The sequence below is a fragment of the Rosa rugosa genome, chromosome 3 (genome assembly GCF_958449725.1).
Source record: "Rosa rugosa chromosome 3, drRosRugo1.1, whole genome shotgun sequence".
NCBI lineage: Eukaryota > Viridiplantae > Streptophyta > Magnoliopsida > Rosales > Rosaceae > Rosa > Rosa rugosa.
Genome location: NC_084822.1, coordinates 54,319,622 through 54,339,943, shown reverse-complemented (window position 1 = coordinate 54,339,943; position 20,322 = coordinate 54,319,622). Strand labels below are relative to the sequence as shown.

The following is a 20,322-nucleotide window of genomic DNA, read 5'->3' as shown; positions in this document are numbered from 1 at the left end:
TAGGATTTGGACCCGAAACATTGTTAGTGATGATGTGTCATCTACTACGTCAAATGTCACAGTATCAAATTTCCGTTATAAATGTAGCACTAGTTATAATTTGGGAAATCAATATCTATTTTGAGTTGTTATAACCACGTTGGATTTACTTTTACAACTAAAACGAACCACTTGTTGGTCAAACTGTCAAAGTTTAATTGTTACGATATGACCAAGTTTTTATACTGAAGGAAAAAACCAAAGGGCAAAACCGTCATTATACTGAACTGCTGCTACATGTCAGGTTCAGAAGTACGTGGTGGCCTCTTGAATGACACTGAGTTTGAATTCGGATCACTGGTATAATTGTTGTGCTCGGACATACTTGATAGAGGATGGATTATTAGTTATCAGAGAGTGTGTTTGAATTGTATTCGTTAATGAAATACGTTGAACCTGAGAGATTGTGAATTAAGAGCTAAAAGCGATTATTAGCAATGAATTAAAAAACGCGCCTTGAGGCGCGCCTGAGGCCTAAAAAGCGAAAATCAGCACCTAAATTGAGTCAGCTTCGCTGAGAAGGCGGCGAGCAAGGCACAAAAGGCGTAAAAAACTACGCTTGAGGCGTCGTAGGCGTACGCGCAGCGTGGTTTTTTTTTTTGGGTCTTTTCTGAAACGACGTCATTTTGGGTACTGAGGTTTAAAGACCTATCTAGGTCGCGACATTGAGCAGCCTACATCAGCGCCTCCCCTTCTCTGTTTCGCACTTCCAAAGCCTCCCCTTCTCTGTTTCTCATAGAACCCAATCAACCCATTATCTTTCTCAACGATTTGGCTGTCAAGGAGACCAAGGAGTTCGATTTGGCTGTAAAGGAGACCAAGGAGTTCGAGTTGCAGACTTGGGAGTTCGATTATTGGAGTTTGATTTGCAGCCTTCGGGTTCGATTTGGATTTTGGAGTTCGATTTGCAGACTTGGAGTTCGATTTGCAGACTTGAAGAGGAACAATAAGAACAACAACAACACCCACATCAACTGTAGCAAACCAATTCCGGGGTAAATTCTTTTTCAAAACTCTGTTTGATTTTGAATTATGGGTCATTGAGATAAACTCTGTTTTGTAGATGATCAATTCTGGGTTTTCATTTCATATTGTCTTTTCGGTTTACCTTTGTGGCACACTGCTGTTATAGGTTTGTGTATGAATGCAAATCAACAACTTTGAAAATGAAATTTAAAATTCATCTTGAACAACAGAAGCATTTGTATATGAGAGACTGTTAGACATTACCACTGTTAGAATGTGAGATGGGTGAGAGGAGTATGTTTATGGATGTGCAGGACAATAGATTGAGATAGAAGAGATGGAGTTGGAATAGAATGAATAGAAAACTTCTAATCATAACACAGGCGGAGAAACGTAGGTTTGAGCTTGTTACTTTTGTAGTCTTACTTTGGTTTTTAAGCTAGCACTTACATGACACAGGCCATACTTATTCATATCTGAATTATTTTCAACAGAAACCATAAATTTGAATCCAACATCTTTAACTATTTGGTGTGTTGAAGGTTTTGAATTAGAAAACACAAACATAGTAAAGCATTTTACTCACAACTTTCTTCGATTTGTGTGATAGAATCAGACCTGAATGTCTCAAATTTTTTTTTTTTATGTACTGCAGCAACAATGAGTTCTAGTACTACTACTAGTGGGACAACAAAGAAAGATCATGCTTGGAAATGGACTAAACCAATTCCGGGGGAGTTGAAGTACTTTTTGTGTGTGTTTTGTGATCAAAAAAATACTGGTGGCATTTTCAGATTCAACATTTGTTCTTGATCTTTGGTGTTTGAACTTTAAATCCTTGATTTCATTTTATGTTGGTAATTTTGTTGAATCATATGCTTCTAGTACTTCATTTATTGTGAGTGAATTCATGTTCTTTTGGTTGAATCATAATGTGGTATGTATAAGAGTAGAAATTACATGAATATAGGTGATTAATACGTAAGGCTTACGCCTTATGCGCCTTATGCCTCAAGGCTGCAAGGCTCTCCCGAAAACGCCTCGGGTACGCCTTCAGCGTTTTAAAACATTGATTATTAGAGCATCACAGTGTTAGGCTTTCACTGTTTTAACCCACTATCTTGTATTGGGTTTAGCCCAACTGAATGACCCCCCTTTATATGTTATACTGGGAACTCTGTGATGGGCATGAATGAAATGAAGTATTTTTAGATTGTTTCCTTGTTTTCTCTTGTTTTTTGGTTAGCAGACTCTACCACACAGACATACGCCATGCCATGGTGATGGGAGCAAATGGGAGATGGTCAGATTTTAGCAACCAGTCTTTATGACCAAAGACAACGTTTTGTGTGCAGAATCTGAAATCTAACTGGCCGGGATAAATTTGATTGGCCATGGGCACAGGCTCCTCAACTCCACAACTTCATCTTTCTTCTTTCCTCAGTTATCAGATGTTATGAGACTACGAGTCCATGCCGATGGCTTCAGGAAGTGGATGCAATTGAATGGCTGGAATGTGGGACTTGAGTGGGATGTGGGTTGGTCCTGTCAACTTCATCCTTTGGAATTCCTTTCCCAACAATTCCAAGTACATTCCTCACTTCATTTGCAAGCCTATCACAGTTATCTTCATGGGCTGTTCATGTCAACAATTCTTAAGTTAGTCCCTATTCAAATCAGTAAACAAAAAGTGAATTGCTTTCTAAATACGCATTAGATTGAATACGGTTACTTGGTTGGAGTACTAAAAGTGAAAATGTGAGCAACGAAAGCCGTAGGGTGCCTGAGCGGTGACAGAGTGAAGGTTAGATTTAGAATTAAGTTAAATCGGTGGTTCGATCCCCTCCAATATAACAATCAAAATAGATGAGATGATATTCAATTATAAGCAATTTTCTTAAGGAATCATAGATGATCATCTACGAATCTTTAGGACCAAAGACTGTTAGAGTCAATATACTTCATGAGAAATGGTCAGATTTTAGCAACCAATCTTCACGACCAAATTCTTATGTTTTATAGTCAATACGAATCTGCGCACTTCGTGAAATGGTCAGATTTTACCAACCATTTGGTATGCTGTTTGTCCTTGAATTGTGGTAAAGGACTAAAGACCGACTCTTATTCAAGAAAAGAATTCTTTGTTCGGAGATGGGGTAGGTTAAATTTGTCCAATTACTTACTGAGTTCTACATTGTGTAATGCTGCTACTGAGAAGTGTCCATTCGAAACTTAGAATTGATTTGCTGAAACATAAATGGAAGAAACTAAATTTGCTGAAAATTGGAATGAAACGATACTTCCATTGAAACGTTCTGTAAATCAAACTCATCTAGACTGTTACATTCCATAAGGTCTAAAAAATAAAGAAACATAAAAAGAACAGTTGTTAGTGATCCTCATTCCTGACAATTTCAAACCAAGCTTTTGCCGCACCTCAAACCTAATCTATATGAGGTTAGATGGGTTCCCTGCTTACTAAAGAAAAGTGCCGACTACTGTGAAATCAAACTGGGGATAAAATTGATTGGCCATGGGCACAGGCTCCTCAACTCCACAACTTGATCTTTATTCTTTCCTCAGTTATCAGATGTTATGAGACTACGAGTCCATGGCAATGGCTTCCGGAAGGGGATGCAATTGAATGGTTGGAATGTGGGACTTGAGCGGGATGTGGGTTGGTCCTGTCAACTTCTTATCCCTTGGAATTCCTTTCCCAACAATTCCAAGTACATTCCTCACCTCATTTGCAAGCTCTATCACATAGTCTTCTTCATGGCCTGTTCATGTCAACAATTCTTAAGTTAGGCCCCCATCAAATCAGTAAAGAAGTAGGTATCTTTGATTGGATTCATTGTAATTTTGATCATCTGTGGACGCATAAAAAGATTGCTCACCAATATCAAACATAGCTTTTTCCAGCAAAAATAAGTAGTCTCTGTTGTTCCCGCATGGCCCAGAAGCAGTCGCAATTTGGCTGCAGATAAACAGGAACAGTTGAAATACAAATCTTCAGTGCAAGAACAATTGCAATATGATCACCACCACCAATACAAGAAAAGAAGGAAAGTGTCATCTGCATTACCTTGCCATATCCTCCAATGGAGCAGGACCCAGGTAATATTTGTTTGATTCTTTGTCTGGAGTAGATGTGAAACTGCAAATATCAGAATAAACTGGTCAGGAAAGTCATCTACAAAACGTCTAAATTTCTTTTGAGTAAATAAGTGGAGATGAAAAAATAGTTGCAATGTAACTTACACAATGACTCCTGTCAAAGAAGGCTCATCAGAGAAGTCCCCTTCCTGTATCACACAAAAAACATGTTAAGGCAATTTGTAGAGATCAATAATTAAAAATTAGAAACTATACAAGCAAAAGCGGCATGACAAATAATATCTTAAACAAATCTTACCTTGTAAAAGTTCACAAGAGTCTTTGCATCATATTCACATTCTCTCCTTTCCAAGTACTGCAAAAGGAAAAAAAAAAAACAAAATCTATCAATATAATTCCTATACAATGGGAATGCACATAAACAAGCAACACTCTCATGACCAAAAAACAAGCAACACTCTTAGTAAAGGAATACGTATCCCACACTTCTATCTCAGTTTATATAATTCTTTCTACTTTAGCAATATGGCTAGCACTCTCAATTCACCTACATCACTATAATGCTAATAAAGTTTACAATTAAAGAAGATTACCTCCATAGCCAGTCTTTCCCTTTCAGGGCCGCCACGCACAGAATAAGCAGCACCCCACTGTTGGAAGAGGAGTTTCAAAGTCAGTAACAGATCATAATTAAGCATTTACTAACAATGCAACAACCTAATACGCATCAAGATATACTTACGCAAATAGCCCCTTCTTGGTGTTCCAATGTGCAAGTTCTTGCAGGGTGCTCAGGCGTACCTCGATGATCAATGCAAGCTGAATACATCAAAAATAAATGATCAAAAACCAATGTCATATTACTCATACCATATAACAGTCGAAGTTAAGAAGAGAGAGAAGATAGGCATACCAAGATCGAATACACGCCTGTAGTCCTTGATGAAACCTATCACTTTCTCGTCGTATTCGAAACCAGGGTTCCACACAAGTGAACCATATCCAAACACCCAGAATACCATTGTTGGTTTTATAACTCCTGAAATGTACATTAAAAAAAAATGTTCACGATCAGAAAGTTTTAGGATTTTTCAATTAAAATTAAAAAAAAAATCAAAGCAGTAATAAATGCTCTCTCTCCATCTGATCCGAGATAATCACCGGCATTGCTACGTACACAAGAGTAATAATCCATAAATTTCACGCATCTATCATAAATTTCTTTCTTTACCAAGAAAAAAAAAGAAAATATAGGAAATCCGAGCTTACGATTAGGAAATGCGAGGAAAGCGTGTGGTGTGATCCGACCGAGAAGGCTTGAGAAATTTGAAGCTCGTATTTTCAATTTGGGATTTTAATGGCGAAAAAGAGAGAAACGAGAAGATGGAAGCTAAACGCGGTTAGGGTTTAGCTTCAGATTGGGGCTTTTTTCCCTTTCTCGTTGTGTCTCTCTCTCTCTCTCTCTCTGCGCCTTCTCTTTCTTCGGTTTGTCTCGTGAGGAGGAATGAGGGGGAGAAAAAGCCCAATTTATAGGGAGGGGAGGGAAACCAGAAAACCTGTGGAGACCGTGTTTTGCCACGTGCTCTCTTTTAAGAAACATTTGTTTTGGATGATGCATCATGTATGTGGAATGGATATGAGCCATGTACATGGATGGCATCCATCATTTATGTTGTTTTAGATATTTTTCTGTTTTTATTTCTTTTTGACTAGTTAGGAGGCAGATTTGGTAACTGAATTAATTAGTTAATTAAGAAGAATGAAAATGTTCTGACTCCTATATTGGGTTGTGGTCTTCTTCCATCATCTCATATAAGGTAAGGTCCCTAGAGTTATCACTAAATATGGTTTGGAAAAAAGAAATTATGTTCCTTTCTTTTTTTTCTTAACAATAATTATCATCCTTTTTACTTGAATAAAAAGAAAAATAATACTTGTTACAAATAAAATATATATAATATTTATCATATTGATTTGTCTAATTTGATTAATAAAATCATATAAATATGATATTCATTTCATACTTTACACGTTTTTTTTTTTTTCAAGGTCGAAGTTTGAAAACAGTGAAATTTTTATTCTTTCAATGCTTCAGAGGAGATATTAGCTAGTGGACTAATATATAACCACTCATAAGATCGACAGCTATTTGTAAACAAACTATTAATAAAAAACTAAAGAAGATACAAAAGTATTTAGGTGTAAAGTTTGCTACCACAAATTAATGTAAAGGTATAAGAATCTTGGAGGGTCAATTCGCGAACCTATCTTATCTTATTTTATCTTTATGTGATAGTGAGCATATATTTTAAATAATTAAACCGATTTCACGTTTTTTTAGAATAAAACGAGAATCTATTCATTCCATAATTTTCATACATAAAATTATTTATTTAAATGTACAAATACTTGTCTTCTCAAATAAATAATTTTTGATAAAAACATAACCACAATACTTTTAGCAATCTGCATGTCCATCACCATGCAATGTCTTCATCACATAGTTGTTTGAGAAAACGTAGAATTAAAACATCTAGTTGAGGACTTGAGGTTCATTGAACCTGGACGCGTTCTGAACAGCTGGTAATCAGTAATTGCGACAGTTGGTACCACCAAAACAGGTCATTGAAGTCATCAAGACTTCCAGTCCAATGAACCTAGACGCAAATACGGCACCGACAAAACAGTATTTTTTAGCATGGTAATTTCAAAGGTCCATGCTTTCATTACCAAGATTCAACTGGGAACTTAATTGGTCCTAGTTGGGTGGCCAAATATTCCAACTGGGAACTTGCTTGGTCCTAGTTGGGTGGTCAAATATTCCATGCCAACTTGTTAGTTACTTCCTTGGAGGAATTCCATTTGGCACTGGAAAACCAGAGGGATGTCAAGCATGGGAATGGGGGATCGAGCTCAATGAAGGTGGGGGGCATCATTATCATCTGCAATTTGATATTGGAATCGTCACTCCCTTTCCGAGAACCATCCAAATTAATCTCTTGTATAGGGAGGTTAATTGAGAGGATAAGGGGATAGATGTAATGACGTGTTCGTGTGTTGAGCAAACAAGAGGGTTGTCTGTACGAAGGGTTGCAATCTGATGGAAGATAGATAATTTGATGGTAGGATACGAGGTTCGGAAGATATGAAAGCGGCGTTCGTATTTGTCTGTTTATCTGGAGTGAATTTTTCATCATGCATGTTATTGAGAAAAGATGTTAATATGATTGTATCTTTCTGTTTATTCGCTTACTGATATGCACGGGCGCACGGCTGATTGTATGTATTCAATATATATTTTCATGATGCACGATGCATCAGAGCAGAGCACATCACGGTTACACAAGAGCGTGCACATGACAACAGGCGTGTACGTAAATGAAATGATTATACGTGCCTAAATGTATCTACATGCACGATGCATGAGCGGAATCAGGATTCAAAACTTGAAGACTAAGAAATAAAAAATGGATTATACATAATCACACTATTAAAATTTAAAAACATAATTGAACAAATTCAAAACTTTCTGTATCATTTCTTCAAAACCTTATACAAAATCCTTTATTAATTGCTATAAATACACATTACTACTTTCTATTAAAACAAAAGATTAGTTTCGAGTTAGTTTGTTATTACTTTCTCTAGTTGGCAACCCTTACTGTAGTTCCACCCATGGCACGATACAATATTAGTGCGTGTCTAGTAGGATTGCGGTTTTTTTTTTTGGGTCAACTAAAATTCATTAAAGAGGCCCAAGGCCTAGAGAAACAAGACAACCTAAAAGAAAAGACTCATAACCACTGCAAGTGGCGTAGTGGTTCTTGCCTAGTTGGGTGTGCTCCCCAACCTAAGTTCGAATCCTGAAGCTGTCAAAGTGGTCAAGCACTGTGCTACAATGCACAGTTGGAGCATTCCACATGCGCCGAAGGGGTTTATTTTGGGCTTAGGAAGCCTTTGGGTTCCCATTGACAAAAAGTCAGTATATGGATAGTAAATTCCTTTTAGGACCTGAGTACATAAAGAAGTAGGATCAGAGTGAAGTCTCCAAACTTGTTTAGCTAGGAGCGAGGTGTTAAACTCACTTTAGAAGCCCAAGCCACCACTTTCTTTAGGCTGGCCTAGAAAATCTAGTAGGATTGCGTTAAAGCATGCATCTAATGACAAACGTTAACGCAAATGTTTCTTATTCAGTAGAGTAACAAATCTCTCGTATTTTTGAACTACAACAATGACATGTATCATGTATGCAACATACATCCATACCATGAGGATTGATTTCGCACCGACTTTATCAGTTGATCGTTTGATTATTGATATGTTTAAGACTATGGAATGGATTAATTAATTAAATGCTGCGGCCCAACTAATTTCGGCAGCACGTCGTTTAGCTCGTTTACTTAATGAAATCCCATCAAGTCTTCGCCGGATTGGATTTTTTTTTAAAAGAAGTCTATGATCATGCGATCTATCAATCAATTTAAAAAGAGCACGCAATTTCGATCAAGTTGTTTGCCGACTTATTTGAACAACATTTATTAGCTATTAAGCTCATGCGATTAGCTGGTGAAGTGAGGGAGGGATTTAGAATTGGATTAGAATTATGATAGATTAGATAATGAAATTATGCACCGGTGGTGCAGGTGAACTAACAGATCTAGCAGATTTAAGCCGTTGATATTTATATGCAACATTTTTTTAATAACAAAAAAATATACTTGTTGTTATCTAGCCGTCCATTTATGTTAGTACAAGTGCACGTCGGTGCACTTAATATTCTCTCATGAAATTCACACTTTTCATTTTATAATTCACACTCCGTCTTTCATATTTTAATATTTTTATATCACATATTTTACAATCCACACTACGAAAAATACAAATTTAAGATACCAAAAGAAGAAAACATAGAATATAAATGGTAAAGTGAGGAGTGTAAATTTCACTCCCTTAAATTAAAACTAGGATGAGTCAATGATTCAATTCCCCCAAAAATGTTATTAAAGTTGACACATACATTACACATATAACACATGTATTGTAATTTTAAGCACGTTTTTTCAAGAAGTAACCTTCATAACAAACCCTATGCTATTGTCATGATTCATGAACATGACAACCCGGTTCACACAATCTCGTATTCAAAGTTTCAAACTACATAGTCGCCGTGTAGTTTGGGCATCCATGTGTACTTTGCAGCTTACCTTTTCCTATCAAAATTATAAGCCCAAAATGAATCAGCCCAGTCCAATCAAAGCAAACCGTTCCGGGCCTGGGCCCAAAAACTTTATAATCAGGCCGGCCCGATATCTGATTCCAAACCAAAAACGAGTACGAGCATTTCAGTCATAGCTCAGTGAGGCTCTCGAAATCGGAGCACCAAAATCTGGAAATGAGAGGAGAACAAACCCTACCGGAGTTTCATCACTCAAATCGCGACGGTTCCGGCAGCCGGCGAACTCGTTCTCAGGTAGCACCAGACTGGACCGAAACGGATTTACTCATCCTGGTGAACGAGGTCACCGCCGTCGAAGCCGATTGCCGGAAAGAGTTCTCGTCCTTCCAGAAATGGAAGATCGTCGCGCAAAACTGCACCGCCCTGGGCGTGCCTCGGTCTCTGGACCAGTACCGCCGCAAGTGGGAGGCGCTGCTCCACGACTACAAGATCATCGACCACTGGAATTCACAGTCGAGAGCTTCTGCTTCGTACTGGGCTCTGGAGAGTGATAGGAGGAAGCAGTTTGGGCTTCCGCGGAGTTTCGATCACGAGCTTTTCAAAGCCATTGGTGGTTATGAGAAGGCGCAGGAGAATCAGTCGGATACAGAGGAAGGTGAGGCTGAGGCTGACGTGGCTGATGAATATGAAGAAGCTGTGGAACCAGGTAAGGTGTTACTCTTCCAAAACGGCATCGTTTGGTGTTGTGAGAAATGAATTATGTCATTGTCAATTTTAGCTATGAGTGTGATCTGCTATGTTGGTTTATTAAGCAATGAGTGACAGTTACGGCGTAGTTAGTTCTGATGAATTTATGACAATGCGGTTAATGTTGCGGTGAAAAAGACCTTGAGAATGTATTAGGTCAGTCTCAGACGGTATGTGCATTGCAGATTTGAAAAGAAAAAAAGTTTGACATGACTTTCGGGACACTTGAGCAGTCATTTTAATTTTTTTTTTTTTTTTTCGGGTAAGACGTAGGAGTATAGTGGCACTGTTGTAACATGCTGAAATGGGGCTTGATAAGCTCAGACTGGGGTTGTAACATGCTGAAATGTTTCATGAGTGTGATTGGTCAAGTAAAAATTACCGTCTCAGCTTGGTATGTATGCAGTGACTGTGCAGACGGTCACACAAAGCAGTTCTTGAAAGCACATTCTCTGTTTGCTTCAGTCCTTCATTTTTTGAAGAGCTGTTGACTTGCATTCAATGCTGAATGGATGTTTACTTTTTATAGTATGCTTTGTACATGAGTACATCTACCCATTATTTGGGAAAACGTTTACTTAAATGGGAGGTTCAGATTAAGCCTAAACCGATATACATATCCACTTACTAGTTCGTTATCTTCTTCTGTACAAATTACTATTGATGATTTTATGCCAAATGTGCATGCCATTTGTGGATTCTATATACTTGTGGGATATGCAGGGAAGGGTTAATTTGATAGTAACATTGCTGGCCTTTTGAGTTATGGCTTGATGAATGAGTTGTAATTAGGTTTTAATGGTGTTGTGTTCAAGCTTGAAGCCATGAAAAAGTATAATAAGCAGCTTATTGGTCTTATGATTATCATGTATTATTAGAGTCCAAGAGGAGAAGGCGACCGTCAACGCAGCAGAAATGGAGTCCAATTCAAAATCCAGCGAGGAGGTCTATGGTTAAAAAGCCTGTACAGAAACCTCATCAGACTCGTGCAGAAGAAAGGCATGTACAAAAACCTCGCCTGACTCATGCCACAGAAAAGCCTGTACAAAAGGCTTGTCAAACGCATGTGGAGGATAAGTCTGTACAAAAGACTCATCCAATGCGTGTAGAAGAAAAGACCATTGTAAAGCCAGTTCAAACCCATGTGGCGGAAAAGCCTGGCGAGACCCATGCAGAAGAAAAGCCTCGCCAGACCCATGAGGAAGGAGAACCTGTTGAAAAGGCTCGCCAAACTCATGCACAAGAGAAGCCTGTAGAAAAGCCTCCCCAAACTCATGCAAAAGAAAAGCCTCGCCAAACCCATGCAGAAGAGTCTTCCCAAACTAATGCGGAAGGAAAGCCTGTAAAAAATCCTCCCAAAATCCAGGCAGAAGAAAATGTAGTAGGTAAGTCTTGCCAAACTCATGTGGAAGGGAAGCCTGTAGAAAAGCCTCACCAAACCCATGCAGAAGAAAAGCATGTGGAAAGCTGCCTAGAAGCAATTCCTATGGAGAACTTGGCAGAAGAAAAGCCTCACCAAACCCATTCACAAGAAAAGCCTGTGGGAAGCTGCTTAGATGCTATTCCTATGAAGATGGCAGAAGAAGTGCCTCAGAAAAGCTGTGTGAAGAAAAAACATAAGGCCTCAGAAGAACAGCCTGGGGGAAGCTGCTTAGAAGTCATTCCTATGAAGAGCATGGCAGAAAAAAAGACTCTGAAAAGCAGTCTGAAGAGGAAGCAACAAAGTACTCAAATGGAAGAGAAGATAATGAGCATTGAAGAACAGAAGCAAATCATGGCTATGAAGTTGCAGTGGAGTGCAGAACTCATCCGTGCTATTGTCACCGAGAATGCAGACCATGAGGCTGCTGATGAGAAGAGCATCAAGGACCTCCAAGCTGATTTAGTTAGGCGTCAAGGGGACCAGGTTATCGCATGCCTGGCAGATATTGTGAAGACTCTTAACCAGGTTCATCGTCTTGTCCAGGAACGTAAATAGTCTTTCTTGATCTCTTTTATTTTTTTAATTTTTAATTTTTTGGCTTAACTGAATGTGAATATTTTAATGGTTTTGACGCCCTAAATTGGTCGTGTAAAATGCTAATTTATCATTGGTTGTAGCTTTTGCTTTGTGGTGTGAGTGTGACAATGTCATCCTAGTAAAAGAAGGTTAGTATGAGATTGTTTACAAAAATGTGTGATTTTCATAGTGGTCTTTTCGTTTCCAACCTTTACAGTTCTTTCACATTAAGTCCACAAACATGTATACATTCTTACGTTTTGTGCATCAAATTATAGGTGCCCTTATTCTATATTCCTGTTGGAAGGGACATGCAAACCCTCCCGGGCAGACAAGAATTAATTAATTGCTTAAAGTTGTTTAGCAGCTATATCTAATTAAGACAAAACAACTACTTTACTGAGTATCCATAGCACCAGAGAGAACTCGAAGGCGAATATTGTGTGAAGCATCCCTCGATCAAGTGCAAATCCGAACAGCGTGATCCCTCCATGGTTGTGTCCCAAGTATGTCACTGCATGCACACCGTCTAGATGTATAAGCCATCCATTCACATAGTCACTGCAGAACACTTTTAAGCTACTATAGATAAAAGAGTAATACTTTTGGAATATCACTGACCTAAAGCTTGCCTGGTTTGGAACGAGGAAGGGTCATGTGGAGAAACAGAAGTGGAAATGTCCGATGAATCATTGTCACTCTCTCCATCACAGCCTCCATTAGCCTCAGGGCTCTGGCCTTTCCCCTGCTTATCGGAATCTAACCCAGTAGCAGATGAACAAGTTAAAAGCATATGCCATCTTGTAGCAATTGCAACAATTCCTTGAGCTCTATGTGTCATCCTTGCTGCCTCCATTAAGCACAAAAACAACCCACTTAGCTCAACAGCCGAGCAAACCACAAGGTCACCGGAGTTGAGAAAAGTCTTCTCTGCCTTGGATGCCAGAACCATCAACAAGGCTGCAAATTGGCTGACGGTGCTGGTAAACCAGCACCCAATGATAAAGAATCTGTACCTGTGGCTCGTAACCCACAATTGCTTTCTTATCCTCACATGTTCCTGAAATCAAAGTTTCTCATGTCGATCTATTACGGTATTACCATCGTCATTTTGGTTTAATATATATGCATAGATTAACACTTGTAAGTAACCACTTTATAAACCTTGACATGTAATGTGATGTTCTCTTGCTAGATATCTTTCGTAGTATGCTGTAGCTTGTAACTATACACTTCTAGCAACAGTATCACAATTGCAAGTTAGTGATTGAGAATATATACCTGAAAAATGACTCTAGAATTGGAATCAGACCCTTCAAAGAACTTATGCAACCCTTCGAACCGAAGTATTTGGAGCTCACATGTCAATCGGAAGAGAATACAAACCAGCAAGAACACCCCGGTCCGATAAACCCACGAAGCCAACACCAAAACAAACACAATGGAATTCAACGGGACACTCGGACTCATATATGGCAGTGACACTTTCACGGTGGTGAAGAATAGAATCTTGTGAGCAATCTCGATGAAGAACGAAGGCAAGAGTATGCATACCAAGCACTTGAAGGCCTTATCGACCTCGCGGGTGTATCCCCTCCGGACAGAGAAAGTATCGTCTTCGAGGCCATCAAGGAAGAGGAGCTGCTTGAGGCCGTAATTCCGAAAGAAGGAGGAGAGTGTGAAGAAGGCAATGGCAGCTAACCCGGATTCGGGGAGCTGAACTAGTTTGTTAAAGGAAATGGGGTAGTCATTGGTTGGAAGCTTAAGTGTGAGAGAAGTTAGGATTGGGACGACGAGGGTCAGGAGGATGAAGGTGAAGTAGGAGATAAACTTTCCCAGGTACGTGGAGTGGTCGAGTGCGCACCATTTGAGGCTGATTTGGAAGTTGGATAGCTCGTCGGAGGGTTTTGGGGATTTTTGAAGTAAGGGTTTGTTTGGCTGATCTGAGTCATTGCTGCTGGAGTTGATGTTGATCATGTGGGTTTTGGGTGAAGTGGTGGAGGGATTCATGGACGTATGGAGAGGTTTAATGGAAAAGAAAGAAAGTATAAAATGTTTGCAGGTTCGTGAAGGAAGGGAATTGAACAGCGATCTAATTTAGCTGGGAAGAGTGAGAGAGATGTTGCGTGGCATTTAGACGAGAGTATATGATGCATGGGTGTAAAGGAAAAGATGGACATGCAAGATCTAACTAGCTTGTGTTGTTTCTCGTGAGAGTAGTTCTACTTCTTTTTGCCTTGTTCTAGAGGTAATTAGGGAAGTGAGAAGAATAAAGACTTGCTGAAAGAGCTAGCTAGCTAGCTAAGGAAGAGCTTTCAATTTTGTGATAGGGTAATGGTCTCAAACCGCCACACGTGAACTTCAGTATCAATTTACAGGTTGAACAGCCCTAGACACCCATCAAAAACAAACTAAAAAGAAGTTCATGCATGCATCCCAAACCACTTAGCTACCTAGGAACATATACGTGTTAAGATCCTTTCATATCATTAATGATATACGATTATATGTTCATGTCTCTAATCACATGTTGAATCGAAGATATATAGTAGACCTTTTTGATCACGTGGTAAGTGTCATGAGGAAAATCAACACTTTTATATCTCGCGATAGAGGAAAATGTACTCTACCATCGTAGATTGTGAGCTCTATATTCAACATTTCTTTAGAGCTATGCATGGCGATCCACACATGATAATTGGGCTTGTAAGTAAGTTGGGCTATTCTCATTCAACACACACATTCCCAAAGACACTAGGAAACGAGAGGCTGCACAAAACCAGGAGAGTATTTCTCCTAGTTTCCCGGTGGTTCAAGGATACGAAAAAGAAGATTGCAGAATCAGATCATGAAGAGGAAATCAAGGAGAATCGCCTCACTGATCTTGAGTTAAAAGCGGTATTCATTCCATATCATTAATGTGATTTTGAAATTGATATGCATATTGATTAAGTTGATTTGAGATACTTATCTACATTAAAAAGGTTTTTGATATGCATATCAAATATAGATTGGATTTGCAAACAGTTGGAAAGGGTTGAGTGTTTATCGAAATCAGTTTTAAAGCCTTCTTTGTTTATCTTCCTTGATACGAAAAAGAGATTTGATTGAGGAGGAGTCCTGCTCCTCTATAAAAAGGTTTTGAAACTGCAGTTTACTTGTAGATTTTTTTGTGTATCAAAATTGTTCTTTGTTTTACTGAAAAACTCTCATTGCATGTTTCATGTATTCTCTTGCATACTCTATCATTTTCATAATTCATTCTCAAGATCAGTGAGAAGATTGAGTGCAAGGAAGATAGAAGATTGACTTGTTTACATGTTGTGTTGTTTGAGTCAGAAGTTAGAACAGTTGTAAAACAAGTTAGCACTTGGCTAATTGAAAGTGATTGTTTTGAACAACACTACTTGTATACTGTAAACTTGATTGTTTCATATTGATTGATTCTTCGTGTTGGCTACGTCAAAAGCCACGCAGTGAAGTTTCCTCAGTGGAGAGGTTTACACTGCGTTAGCAATTCCTGTGTACTTCTTGATAAATCCATTTCCTCAAGCAGTTCTATCAATCATTTTGCAATATTGTTCTGTTAGGTATTTTCAGGGCTCATTTAATTTCTGCCGTTAGATATATATCCATTAATAATAGTAGAGAAGGTTTGGAGTATACGTACTGTTTGTGGTATATATGATCTGCATTTTGTCAATTCATACACATAAAACATATATATATCATCCCAAAATCTCGGCTGAGGCAACAATGAACTTGATCGATTTGTCTCATCATGGTTGACAAGAACAGAGGAGCTAGCAGATATTGAACAGGTCACACAGCAAGGTAAAGATATATAATTATAAAGAATTAATTAATTAGTTAACTACACGTTAAGTGGGGAATGAAATCCAACAAAGGCCGGCACTATGATCACACCAGCTCATGATCAAATATATTTTTGTCTTTAGATAGAATGATGGCCTTGAATTTCAGGTTAGGAAATGGTATATATAAGTAGTCACTGGCTTATCATGCTATGTGTTTTAGGAAATGGTATATATAATTTCCTAACCTTCGATCAATATTATGGCTCATAATAAAGCAGCATATGATCACTGGCTTATCATGCTATGTGTTTTAGTATTTGCTAGTTCATCATGTTCTGCTACTGAAGGTGACACACTCATCAAGTTCAAGACTTCTCTATCCGATACCTGGGCACTAGATAACTGGAATTCTTCTACAAAACCCTGCAACGGTTTCACGAGCCATTGGGCGGGTGTGCTTTGTAACGGCGGGAGCGTATTCGGGCTGCAGCTGCAGAACATGGGCCTAACTGGCCTGATTGACATTGACACGCTCTCAGAGTTGCCGGCCCTCAAGACCATAAGCTTCATGAACAACGGCTTTGGAGGTCCACTGCCCGATGTGAAGAGACTTTCACTCATTAGTGTCTACTTATCCCAGAACCAATTCTCTGGTGATATCCCGGATGATGCTTTCAGTGGCATGGGTGATACCTTGAAGAAAGTTTACTTGGCCAAAAATGGATTTACGGGGAAGATACCGAGTTCTTTGGTTGATTTGCCTAAGCTCATTGAGTTGGACCTTGGGGATAACCAGTTTAGTGGGAAGATACCAAATTTTCAACCAAGGAACTGGACGTTGTTAAATCTGGCAAACAACAGATTGGATGGTCGGATTCCGGCATCACTAAGCAATTTAGATGCCGCCGATTTTCAGGGTAAGTGAATTCATCATTTGACTTCTTTCGTACATCTGATGCGTGTTGAAATTAGTAGAGAATGTGTTTAACTACAGAAGAACAATCATCCGTGCACACATGAACTACGTACTTCGTTCTTAATTAGCATTCATCTTACGATATGAAAATGATGATTGTTCAACTTTTTAAGATCGATCAGAGGTAAAATTAGGCTCTAAACGTTGGATGGACTAATATAAAATTTGAGAAATTTTGATTCAATAGATGGAATTTTAATTTTGAAAAATAAAAATTGTGTGCTCATTCAAACAGGAAACGGTGGCTTGTGTGGAAAGCCTCTTAGCCCGTGCAAATCCGTAAAGAAGGAAGGAAGTGACGGTCGAAGAAATGGAGCAGTGAATCTTTAATTACCAAATTTTGAACTTGATTTTTGTAATACTCTACGTTGCAGCTATAAAATGGAGAAATTAACCTGCGTTCTAGGTGAAATTTATAGGCTATAAAATGCATTTTTCTTTGCGACTAATCTTGTTCTTCTGTTATGAATTTAAATACACTAAAATTAGGAGAAAAATTGCTGTAACTTTTTTAATTTAAAAAAATAAAAAAATAAAGGGTGGTTCTAGTTGGACCTCTAAATTTGATATTTGGACCTCTAACTTTTTTCAATTATTAATAGACTTTGTCAAATCATATGAAAAGACAAATAAGAACAAAGAGAGAAAAATAGAAAAGAAAAAAAAAACAAATACTCTTCTTACCTCCCCAAATATAACATTCAATTAATTTTTTTTCTTCTGGAGTTTCCTTATATTGCCTATGTAGTTTTATAATTTACCAAAAATAATTAAGTAAAAATAGTAATTATCATTAATATAAAAGTAAATTCAAAACAATCTGATATAAAATTTCCTTAAACTAAATTCATTCAATATTATGATATAGTTATTACTCGATCTTCCAACCCAAAACCCTTGAAATCCTTCTTTTAGCAAATTCAAAGGGATTCCAACAACATATCAAGATCGAGAACCAACTCTCTGATTAATTTTGGTGGAGGAGAGACCTACTCATAAGAGAGCAATATCATATGCTTTTAATTCATTATTTTTCTCGTGGTTGAAGATACAGATAAAAAGTAGAGTAAAAGATTGTTGTATCTCATGTTCAAGGGTGTTTTGGTAAAGATAAGGAGGTTTACTTAGCTTTTTAAGTATTCTAAAAAGTAAATTAGAGGTGTACTAAGTATGAGAGGTCCAAATAGCAAATTTAGAGGTCTAACTAGAACCGCCAAAAATAAAAGTCAATTGACATGTTAAGGGGCTAGTATATATATATATATACTAGAACAAAACACATCCGATGGGTGTGAATAATTATTAATTAAATAGATATGGAAAAGCTTTTTTCAAAATAAGTGGGGAGTTATTACAGATAGTGGAAAGTTTTGTCTTAGATGAAATGCACATAGTGGGTAAGTGGGAAGTTATCTGCAGATAAGTAAATTATTGTTTTCTTATTTTTTTCAATTTTGATTTTGTTACTTACCTTCTTATCCCTTAGTTATTAAATATAATTTCAAATTAATATATGATGTAAGGATCCATATGTAATTTCATATGCATTTTGGCTAACAAAACCTCTTCTCTTAATAATAGGATTTTTTTTTTTTTTTTTTTTTTGAGAAACTGGAATTCATTGAAACAAGATCAAGGATTACATGAGGACGGAACAGCCATCCTTAATTCTAAAACTAGGCCCTTTATATCAGCCTGGTTACATTCCAGCAGCCATAATGGCAACTGATCAGACCAAGTACAAGTGTTACGCTGCCTAATAGCATAACTTGCAAGTTCATGGGCAACTCTATTACATTCCCTTGGGATATAGCCACAAAAGATTGTACTAAAATGCCGCATCAGTAGTTTGATCACTTCCACCAGGTGATCGTCAATTGCAAGGTTCTCCTCATCTGTTTGAATTGCTTGTATCATAAGTCGCTATCATAAGTAATAATAGTATATATATATATATATCATGAAGTAAAAATGTGCACAATTTGATTTTAATTATAAGGAACTTTTCAGAGTTACAAAAACCTATACCCGACTCTATATATAGCAAGTTCGATATGTGGGGTTTCTTCTTGAAATTTTCAAAACAACAGCAAAGCTAAACAACACCAGAATTTAATTTGGTTATGGTAAAACTTTCATCAAGATATACTTTCTTGAGTTTCTTCTATGTACGTACATTCCTTCATTCAGAGGCCATGCATGGCTTAAGCAATTTTTGTTTGTTTGTTTGTTTTGGTTTATATATATATGTACGTGTTTGAGTACCTCACTACCTCCTAATCCTTTGCTTGATTAATTGCTTTTCAGTTTCGGGTTTAGTAACGCCAAACTAAGAGTTTTTGTGCGGAGGAGAGAACATGATCGGAAAGTCTATTCCATGAGAAAACTCAAGAAAAACAACCGGCACATGTTACTTGCTGCCAAGAACCCTAATCTCAGGCATGTCTCCCAGAATCAGGGGTCCAATGAATCGTGCATTCAAATTACGGGTGGTCAAGAAGCCTCAGTTGGACCACAAAAGAGATAAACCTCGACGTAGCAAGGTCAGGAAATCAAAGGATTCAACTGCTGATCCTTCAGATGGCACCAAGTAGGGAGAACCGATCGAAGATTACCACTTATCCGGCCTCCCCATGCACGAGGTTGATGTGTCATAGATGTGGAACAAAAAAGAAATGACTCCTATTTTATGCATATGGAACATATGTCAACTTCAGGACTGAGCAAAAGCAAAGAGCCCAAGAGGCTAGGGCAAAAACTAAATTGGAAACAAAAGTTGCACTAACGTACAACTAGAAAAGCCGCGTGCATGCTAACCAAAATTATAAAATAACTGGTGATTTTGAAAAGACAACTAAGTTTATTAATTGGCCTATTGTTTATAAAACATTACAGGCATTTGCTTCAAGATATGTCGTTGACAGTGTCAAGAAAGATATCATTGTATGATCAGGAAATTGTTGACCGGCCAAGCAATTCGAACTTTCGAAGTTCTCAAGCATAATTTTCTCAAACTCATTGTTTCAGCTGTCAGACATGTAATGAGTTCAATAACATTTCCACAAAGACAAAATACATCCAAAACGTAATTACCTAAGCAAATTACAATGGAGATCAGTAAATTACCTAGTTTGGGTTTTTAAAATTTTTGTTCCCAATAGTCTTGAAAGTTCATGAACAAGCTGCACATGTATGTTAATGAGCAGAAAACTAGCTAGGAAACAATATATGTTTGTCTTCAATATATATGGCCAAAATAAACGCAGTTCATGAGTTGGAAACTCATCACGACTCGATCAGTAAACAAATGTATATATATCTTACTCAGTTATATGCAAGGGTGAATGTGATATATATACGTCATCGATTCTATCTACTCATAATGTTAAAGTCGGCTGAGCCAACAATGATACTTCTGCATCACCATTACCAAGAACAAAACAGCAGTATAACAGCACACACCTAGCTTCAAATATTAAACAAT

At 37.8% G+C, this 20,322-nt stretch overlaps 4 protein-coding genes across 4 annotated transcripts; 2 read left to right on the top strand and 2 right to left on the bottom strand.

The window, feature by feature from the left end:
- Window positions 1-3,277: 3,277 nt before the first annotated feature.
- On the bottom strand, window positions 3,278-5,634 carry LOC133739637 (gamma-glutamylcyclotransferase 2-1-like). The gene is made up of 9 exons (XM_062167421.1): window positions 5,392-5,634; window positions 5,036-5,161; window positions 4,865-4,941; window positions 4,716-4,772; window positions 4,421-4,477; window positions 4,267-4,310; window positions 4,091-4,162; window positions 3,903-3,982; window positions 3,278-3,785 (listed from the first exon to the last, which is right to left on the bottom strand). Exons 2-9 carry the CDS (start codon window positions 5,142-5,144, stop codon window positions 3,607-3,609), a joined length of 675 nt encoding a protein of 224 aa, XP_062023405.1. The 5' UTR covers window positions 5,145-5,161; window positions 5,392-5,634; the 3' UTR covers window positions 3,278-3,606.
- A 3,496-nt stretch (window positions 5,635-9,130) lies between these two features.
- LOC133740530 (uncharacterized) lies at window positions 9,131-12,446 on the top strand. Its single transcript, XM_062168491.1, has 3 exons — window positions 9,131-10,004; window positions 10,924-12,193; window positions 12,323-12,446. Exons 1-2 carry the CDS (start codon window positions 9,515-9,517, stop codon window positions 12,021-12,023), a joined length of 1,590 nt encoding a protein of 529 aa, XP_062024475.1. The 5' UTR covers window positions 9,131-9,514; the 3' UTR covers window positions 12,024-12,193; window positions 12,323-12,446.
- On the bottom strand, window positions 12,357-14,186 carry LOC133740531 (uncharacterized). Its single transcript, XM_062168493.1, has 3 exons — window positions 13,326-14,186; window positions 12,666-13,104; window positions 12,357-12,558 (listed from the first exon to the last, which is right to left on the bottom strand). Exons 1-3 carry the CDS (start codon window positions 14,052-14,054, stop codon window positions 12,422-12,424), a joined length of 1,305 nt encoding a protein of 434 aa, XP_062024477.1. The 5' UTR covers window positions 14,055-14,186; the 3' UTR covers window positions 12,357-12,421.
- A 1,884-nt stretch (window positions 14,187-16,070) lies between these two features.
- On the top strand, window positions 16,071-17,278 carry LOC133735307 (pollen receptor-like kinase 1). The gene is made up of 2 exons (XM_062162722.1): window positions 16,071-16,779; window positions 17,074-17,278. Exons 1-2 carry the CDS (start codon window positions 16,122-16,124, stop codon window positions 17,166-17,168), a joined length of 753 nt encoding a protein of 250 aa, XP_062018706.1. The 5' UTR covers window positions 16,071-16,121; the 3' UTR covers window positions 17,169-17,278.
- Window positions 17,279-20,322: the final 3,044 nt, after the last annotated feature.